The sequence below is a fragment of the Strigops habroptila genome, chromosome Z (assembly GCF_004027225.2).
Source record: "Strigops habroptila isolate Jane chromosome Z, bStrHab1.2.pri, whole genome shotgun sequence".
In the NCBI taxonomy this organism is placed as follows: Eukaryota; Metazoa; Chordata; class Aves; order Psittaciformes; family Psittacidae; genus Strigops; species Strigops habroptila.
The window spans coordinates 8,257,786-8,266,039 of NC_044302.2; the positions used below are offsets into that span (position 1 = coordinate 8,257,786).

Here is an 8,254-nt window from a genome sequence, read left to right on the forward strand (position 1 = left end):
AGGTCCCAAGAGTAAAGTTTTTGGCCTTACCTCTGCCATGTCAGCACACTGCACTGTGATCTTCAAAAGGGACAAAAAGACTTACTAGTATTGCCTCCTTAGTGCTTATAAAGTTTTTTAAACAGTAGCTTGTAACTTGAAAGTCTCAATCAGAACAGCTTTCCACATGTTGTTCTGTGCGTGCCGTCCCAATTCTTAGACAACCACTTGTTCAAGGGCAGTATTTTCTTTACATAGCATTAGCATTTACAGACAGGTTTATTTTTTACAAACCCAAGGAATAAAATGGCATATTTAAAAAAAATCAGTATTTTCTTATTAATTCAAATAAATTTGAGGGCGATGGAGGTATACAAAATCACCTTTGCCATCATATAAAATAGAATCAAAAAACCCAAAGTGGTGACTAATCAAAAGAAGTTACTGTAGGGACAGAAAGCACTCCTGGCCCAAAGACGAAGTTGTCTGTGCTGTGTGAGGGAGCATTCATCTTCTGTGACTCAGCTTAGCTGATAGGAGAACACAGACAACGGTGGCTAGATTTTTCTTCACTGTCTCCTTGTAAATTCCTTTTATTGACCATGTAAACAGTAGTTCTGAGAGTCGAATGGAATCTTTTCCCATGCTCACAGGAGATTTCAGTTTAGCTATAAATTTTGCTAAACCTCATTTAAATGTCCTACTGCTCTCTCAGACATGGTGAGTTTGTTTATAAATCATCCATATGAATCATCACTCTGCTCTTTTAAAGAAGCATAAAGCATCCACTACAGAACTGTAGAAAAGAGCAGCTATGAAATGTTTTTAAAGTGAGTGGGCTGTGTGTATAAATGATCTGTATGTAAATTTAAGTGAAATAAAATGTTAATTGAAAAATATGGTTTATTTGTAATTAAAAGCTGGGCTTTTCAGAACTAAACATTATCAGCCTGTCTCTTTTGCCAGTGCAATTAATTAAGATTTCACTAACATAGTCGTAGTGCTAAAAGCCCAATTCATGCCACCTGAAGAAAGTGTCTAAGCAGAGATTTCTTAGGCTCCCTGCACAGTCAGAGAAAGCAGTCCCTCTAGCAAGTCCCTCTGGCAACCTGCAGCAGAGCTCTCTGTGCACACGTGTACTCCGAGCAAGGTCCCTGTACTCTAACTGCGACATACTTGGAGTGTAGAGGCGCAGGTAGACTCCATGGCATGTTGGTGGCAAGCAGCAGTCAGCAGCAAGCTTGGAGCGGGCGCCCTGATACAAGTTCCTGGCTGCAGAACAACATTTGTAATTGGAGACGAAAACACAGATTACTTTTTTATCCTCCACAGTGGAACTGCCTCCTGTATTCCTGAACCTGGACTCTCAGTTTTTTAATTCCTGTAGCCTCTGACATCCTCTGACATAGATCAGCTCTATGTCTAGCAAATTAATAATTTGGATCTCTCAATAAACTAATCACCTCTTAACAAATTAAAAAACAAATTAAAAAAAAATTAGTATTTTTGAGCCAAAGAAAGTTCCTCTTCTTTGAACTGAATCACCCATTGTGTTTTTAACATTACCAAATGCGTATAAGCACGTGGAACTATTGCCTGAGTTATATACTTGCCAAAACAGAGTCTTACCATTTTGCTTGGATTTCTCTCCTTCAGATGATCCTTCTTGTGTGGATTTCTTCACTTGGTGTCATCTGGTACCCCAGCATGGTGTCTGTAACCACAAATTTTATGGCAAGCAATGTTGTAAATCATGCACAAAGAAGAACTGACAGCGTGTTATCTGAACCCATCAGTGACAGGATTCACTTCTGCAATTTATGTTGGAATTAACTTTGCTTTGAGGCAAGACATGGTGCCACATAAACCACTGATGGAAGAGCCATTTTCTAAGGGAATGTCTGAGGTACAGTAATTATTGGAGATATGTTGAAAAAAGAATGTTTCTTTCTTTTTTTTTTTTTATTTGCTGACCTCACTAATGTACAGGGTACTATGGATCACTTGAACACTGAGACTCGAAGGGGCAGTTCTTTCTTTTAAAGGGTCATCAGTTCTTTCTTTTAAAGGGTCATTTTGCACTGTCCTATGTTATGAGGAAGAAACTGAGGCAAGGAAGCCTCTTCTGGCTAACTTACCAGAATGCAAAGCAAAAGAGATTGGGAGCCTGAGGAGGAAGGTTACAGCATGGCAGCTTGGCAGATGGCACTATCAAAAGCTTTCCCTTTATGATGCTGTCATCCCAAGGTAAGAAGGCGGTTTGCTGCCACTGCCACGGAAAGACACTCCAATGGCTGTTGTCTGCAGAACTCAGCGTCACATGTGTGACCACAAGAAGTAATTAGTGCACTACAAAGATAAATGGTGCTTCTCTATTAGACTTGCTGCTGGAAAGGCAAGTTTTGCATCATGCTAATGTTTTTATTAATTTGAAGAATTCCTTTTCTGCTTTGTGTAGGAACTCAGAGGTGGTTAACTAGTAACTTGAAATGTATTCCTAGAAATATTCAGCATTAGAATATTTGGACTTTTAATATTGCTGTGTTACAAGTAAAATATAATTTCATGTTTCAATTAACTCAAGGAACTCAGATTTACTGAACTCAATGGTTATGTTTTCAACTTTCTAAGCTCAATAGCTATGTCATTTTAAAATTTAAACTTGATATTTTAAAGTAGGTTTTTTTCAGAAGCTAGGTTATTCAAATGACAAGATAACTGAAGAATGTCTTCCTCTTAATTGCAAATCTCTGCAAATTTTGATTCATCTGTTACCCAAAGGAAATAACACAACTATTACAATCCATTACTTCATGCTAAACTTCTTTAAGTAGTTGTTTAGTCACACAGGTTATATGAAAAAAAAAAAAAAGAAAAAAAAAGTGGATGATTTACTCTAATCAAATGAAAGTCAATTCTATTTTTATACATTCTCCTGATAGTTTTATTTAGTTTGGAATCCACCAGCAAACAAAAGAAACATAAGCATAATGGTGTTCGTGATCATTCAGTATCTTGATGCTTGTTGACACTATGGTACAATTTAAGGTTTCTGCATTGAAAAACCTCCAGCCTCTTTGCCAAACCATTCTGAGATGGGGATGTGTCCTACTGTAATTTTCTGGGGAGCGCCTGTGAGGGGCATATTTATCGAATTCCACCCAATCCCACAACTCCATTTGATGAATGTAGTTCAGTTTTACTGTTTCTTTAAAGTATCGTTTCAGCAGTAGATAGCCAGCTCAGCACTAATGCCAGACAGTGGTCACTTAAAATTAGCAGTTCCTTCTGCAACAATTTAAATTAAAACCATGTATGCTGAGATACTTTAGGAAATGATGATTGGAAACATATCTCAGCCTACACCGTTCTGTCTCGATATCAGACGTTGTGTAATTATAACCTTTTTTCTAGGAGATCTACATGGGGGTTTTTTGTCTTGTTTTTATTATTATGTCCTTTTTATTATTTGATGTAAAATAATTAATTTATTAATGCATAGCTTTTCCTTTATATTTCTTCGCTCCCTTCCTTAAGTGACAACTGAGGAAAGAAAATGGTAGTGTCATAAATATGAATTATGGTGTAAAAAAGCAAAAAATATAAGTGTAATATTTAATTATTTTATAAGCTTTGTAATAAAGTACTCTAACTGTTTCACTATATTTGGAATTGTAAAATTCATGAATAAAATATGGAGCTTATAAGTAAATATCAAGTAATGGAAGTGGTGAATGCATTCATCTGCATTTGTGTTGATTGTCCCTTAATATCTTTTACTAAACGCTGCCCTGTTTTCTCTCTGGTCTCTGCTGCTGTGTAACTGGCTGATGTCTGTGACTCTCAGCAGCCTCCAGTTCCGGGCAGGGGGAGTGACAAAAGGTGCCCCCCAAGAAAAACCCATCCTTTGGGGCAGTGGAACTTCAGTCACCACAGCTAAGTGTGACCCCTCTGTCTAACCATGCCCCACCATGCAGGTCTTGTATGGGTTAATATTGGTGGGGACTCCTCAAAACAGTGGGTTTGAGTGTTAACAAGCTGTTATGATGAATGGGATGGAGGTCATTCCTTTCAGGCACTCAAAGTCAGGCAAATGTGCCAGGGTCATGTGAAACTTTGCTACTCTTGAAGGTCCCATTATACTGGCGAGTGAGGAATGCATGCCTGGTTATTCAACAGAGTGAATGCATTGTAGTTGCCTTTTAAGAGCAGAAGATGTTTCTCATTTGACTGACTACTCTACCATTGAAGCAGCTGGCTTGGGCTGTGCCCATTTCAGGCACAAAAAGGCAAAATGGACCTAACTAACTTCATGGTTCTATTTTCATAGCAACACAAAAGCTAAAATACACAAAAATACCATTGCCTTCCCCTCCTCTTGCCATAAGGAAGGCAAAACTGGGCTACCCCTTCTCTCACTGAGACAGTGGAAACTTGTGTATCACAATCAGTGTGATTCCTCCCTGCATGTATTGCGCTGCAAGGTGGTTTGCGAGGTATGAAGCTCATTCAACACAGCACTAGGTTTTAGAGCCTCCCCCGTCTGCCTGGGGATACTTATTTTTCTAAAAATGACTCAGCTAAGAAGTTTCCAAGCCAATCTCTAGTAGGGACTACATCGATTCACTTCATCTTTTCATATACATATATTCTCTAACATTATTTGATGTTTTTCCCTTCTTTCTTTCAATGTCACTCAGTTCTCTGACAACAGCAAGCTATACCAAGTATTGCTGATAGGAAATACTGAGCATGCTTCTGTCTTACTTACAGTATACTCTGGCAGGCAATAGTAAGCAATAGATCAGTCTGGTCCTGAAGGATTCCCAGCAAGCGCTCCTCTGAACATGATTTGGACTAGTGATTTCAGTAATTAATATGCCCACACAAGAATTCAGACTCTAAACCACTATGTGTTCTGGGCTACAATTTTGGAATTACAATGAACTGACGGTTGTCAGTGAATTACAGTGTTGGAGATGGATGTTGAAAGAGGAAATATTGCATAAAGATGTGCTATTGTGTGGTTGGATCGACCCCAAGTCCACAACTGTTTTATTGCCGAGCCCTTACAATGATATTTGGTATACAAAGCCTGGCAGTTTTCTAGAAGTATATTGCTGGAAGGCTCACTTTATAAAGCAGAATGGAGTCTTTTCACAAAGGAATAGCTGCATTTCCTGTAGACAGCTTTCATCACTCAGGTAAAGGATGCATCTGCCTAAAACTCGAACAGATATTTGATGAATGGCTTGATTGTGTAAATCAAACTCAGCTATCTCGGATGCCCAGAAGACATGAAATGTTGGAGACAGATTAGTTTAGTTGTATGTGGTTTTATGGTAACACGATCCATATCCCATATTTCCTTTATTTTTCAGCAAATCCTATTCAAAAGCATCAATAAAATAACATTATTATTTCTACTGTAATAGAAGTCCAACCCCACTGAGTCACTGAGATCCCATTGTGTACAACATGTGCTCATGTCGTAGAAGGCTTATGGCCCCGAGTGTACAACAAGGAACAACAGGAAAAGAAGATGTTAACAGTGAGTTCATTGTGCTTAGGAGAAGTGCTGCTCGTGGCTCCCTGTCTGTGTGCCTGGACCCTGCAGAACATTTCCAAGGCAGCTCCACGCAGATAAGATCAGAAAGAGCAATAGTGAGGAACTTGACTCTGTTTCAAAAGCAACTGCTGAGCATTTCTGAGGTCTGAGAGGACAGTGGAGGGCAAAGGCAGAAGTGGAGCTGGGATGCAGTGGAAGGAATCAAAAATGAGGTGTGTGCAATGCTGAGTCCTAAACCAGACAGTGACTATCTCAAGATGAAAGCAACACCTACAACTCATTCTGACTGTTAGGGTGGCAGTTATCAGGGACTAGAGAGAGGTGTTTTCAGCAAGGCAGTAAGTCGTTTTTCCATCAAGAAAAAGGTCTGAAATAAGGAGAGGAAGCTGCTAGAAAACACCTTAAATTCCTCCCCAGCCAATATTGCATAAACAAGACAAACCAAGCTGACCTTCCTCCACATTGTGTGCCACTGTTACCACGGATATTTTTCATCCCTGCTCTTCAAAACAAATCCAGGCCCGGCTGGACTGGAACATGTCTGTCTTTGTATACCACACTCCAAAGTTCTTCATCTTGCAGCTTACAAGTAACACTTGCTGCCCACAAGAAGGGGCAATGACAGACCAGTGGTGGGTTCGTACTGACTCTGACTTGCACAGCAAATGCTTTAGACACAGGTTGCTGTTTCCAGCACGGGTATTGTGTTGCTCATGGGAAGCACACTCTGGCCCACAGAGCTTGCTCCAGCGGCCCTCACACATCAGGTGTGGCTGTAGGGAATTAGTGTACTCGTTTTCCATGATGGATACTGGGGCAGAAACAATTTGAATGTCCCAGCTGGGCCGAATAAGAGACAAAACCTAAAGTCCTCAATTCACAATGCAATGAGGTAATGTTGAAACCAGTTTTCCTCATGCTCCCTGAAGAAAAGCATCTATTATGGGACCTACGCTTCAAACTAATAAATATTTTATGTACTTTCTGTTCAATAATAAGAAGTATTCAATCATGAACAGAATCTGAGAATCTGTTTTAATTTCTGGATTCTTCCAGTGGAGGCAGGAACCTTCAGCTGAGCCCTAACTTCCAGGCTTACTTTCTAAGCATCAAATCAAGCCACTGTCACCATACATTTCAGCCTTAACACTGCTATGTACCTACTGCAATTTAAGATCGGCTTTTGGTATCCCTTAGGTGACTCGGGCTGCCAAGCATTAATTTATTATGTTCTGTGCTGATAATATTCACTAATCCTTTCATAATAACATAGGAGAGCTGACACAAAAGCACATTTAAAAAGAATATGAAAGGGCTTATAATGGAAATGTTTACTCATGAAGTTCTTACCTATGGAAAGCAAACAGATTTCAGAGAAAAGCATACACAAGAACTCCTCCTTTGGGATTGTCACCTTCTCAAATCACTGTAATATCTGAATTAGGTCTGTCTAACAGGAGAAACTGAAGGCATTCTCACCAAAGTGGGAATCCGTGCCAACACTCCTGTGTTTCCATGGAAATAATGACCCTCCACTAGCTCTCTTTAGATTACAGTTGAAGAGATTCAGGATATCTGCAGAATTGAAGAGCTGCTCTTGTACGGAACACTTCATCCTAGCTAGAATGCTCTTTCTGACCATCACAGTGCTTTTAGCACTGTGTAATGTACTGCAGCCACCCTGCTTCCTCACATCAGGCACTGCCAGGAGCTGCAGACGTACCCAGGACTCCTGCAGGCTCAAGCAGAAGGGGCACCTCAACACAGATGTGGCTACATTTTCCTTCCATAAGGAAAGATGAGAGAAAATGCCATGAATGTTTACCCTAGAAGCAGTTATGACTCGTCTCACAGGAAAAGCCATTCTGGTGCAATGTGTTCCCCAGAGTACTAGAACTCACGTTTCCACATTGTATATTCAACCTAGCTGTTAGCAGTAAAAAGTAACTGAGGTCTCTATTTCCTTAAAATGCACCACCAAGAAATGATCTTTATAAGCTACTGAACATAGCTTTCATTTTTGGGGCTTTTGATAGCTGAAATATAACTTTTGACTGAGAAAGACAGAATAAACTTTCCAGGTGTATTTTTAATACTCAACCAGATCATCTCACTGACTTTCTCCTCAAATGATACAAACAGATAAACCCTGCAGAAAGAGCTCATAGATTATTCATTCTATTAATGATATGTCACTATTTATCCCCAGGACCTGAGGAAGATTCAATATACAAATCAGTATTTCAACCTCTGCAAGAAGATACTCTACTTCTAAGTCCACTAAAGAAGTTTCAACTTTCAAAGTTTTAACTTTAACTGCACAGCACCCTCCACTGATAGTTAATATTGTAACTGGATCAGAACATTTCATTTCTAGCCAGTGATATTGCCTGTCAGCAGAAAGCTCATCACCTCAGACTTTGTGCAAATACACGCAAATGACAAGCTGCCCAGAACGACCATGACTTACTCATGCCTGTCTTTGCTGGTGTGTGGGGAACAGTCAGCCAACACAGACAATAACAGGCTGTAAACACAGCTCTCTCCAATTAAACATAGTATATACTTCTTCAAACTGTATCATTTACCACAATTTAATTTTGAGGGTTTTGGTGTCCACTTCCAAAATACTAGTTGCAATCCCAAAATCGTATATAAACAAACTGGAACATCTAATTTGAAAAGCATTCAGCTATTGAGTGAGAC

General features: G+C 39.6%; 1 protein-coding gene across 4 annotated transcripts in view; it reads left to right on the top strand.

The window, feature by feature from the left end:
- ADAMTS18 (ADAM metallopeptidase with thrombospondin type 1 motif 18) overlaps positions 1-3,691 on the top strand; it is a 75,604-nt gene extending 71,913 nt beyond the window's left edge. For 2 of the 4 annotated variants that reach the window (XM_030470256.1, XM_030470259.1), the window contains exon 23: positions 1,636-3,691. In XM_030470256.1, the coding sequence (XP_030326116.1) occupies positions 1,636-1,751 (116 nt within the window). In that variant the 3' untranslated portion in view covers positions 1,752-3,691. The remainder of the gene's footprint in view (positions 1-1,635) is intronic. The other 2 variants (XM_030470257.1, XM_030470258.1) reach the window with 1 other exon arrangement.
- Positions 3,692-8,254: the final 4,563 nt, after the last annotated feature.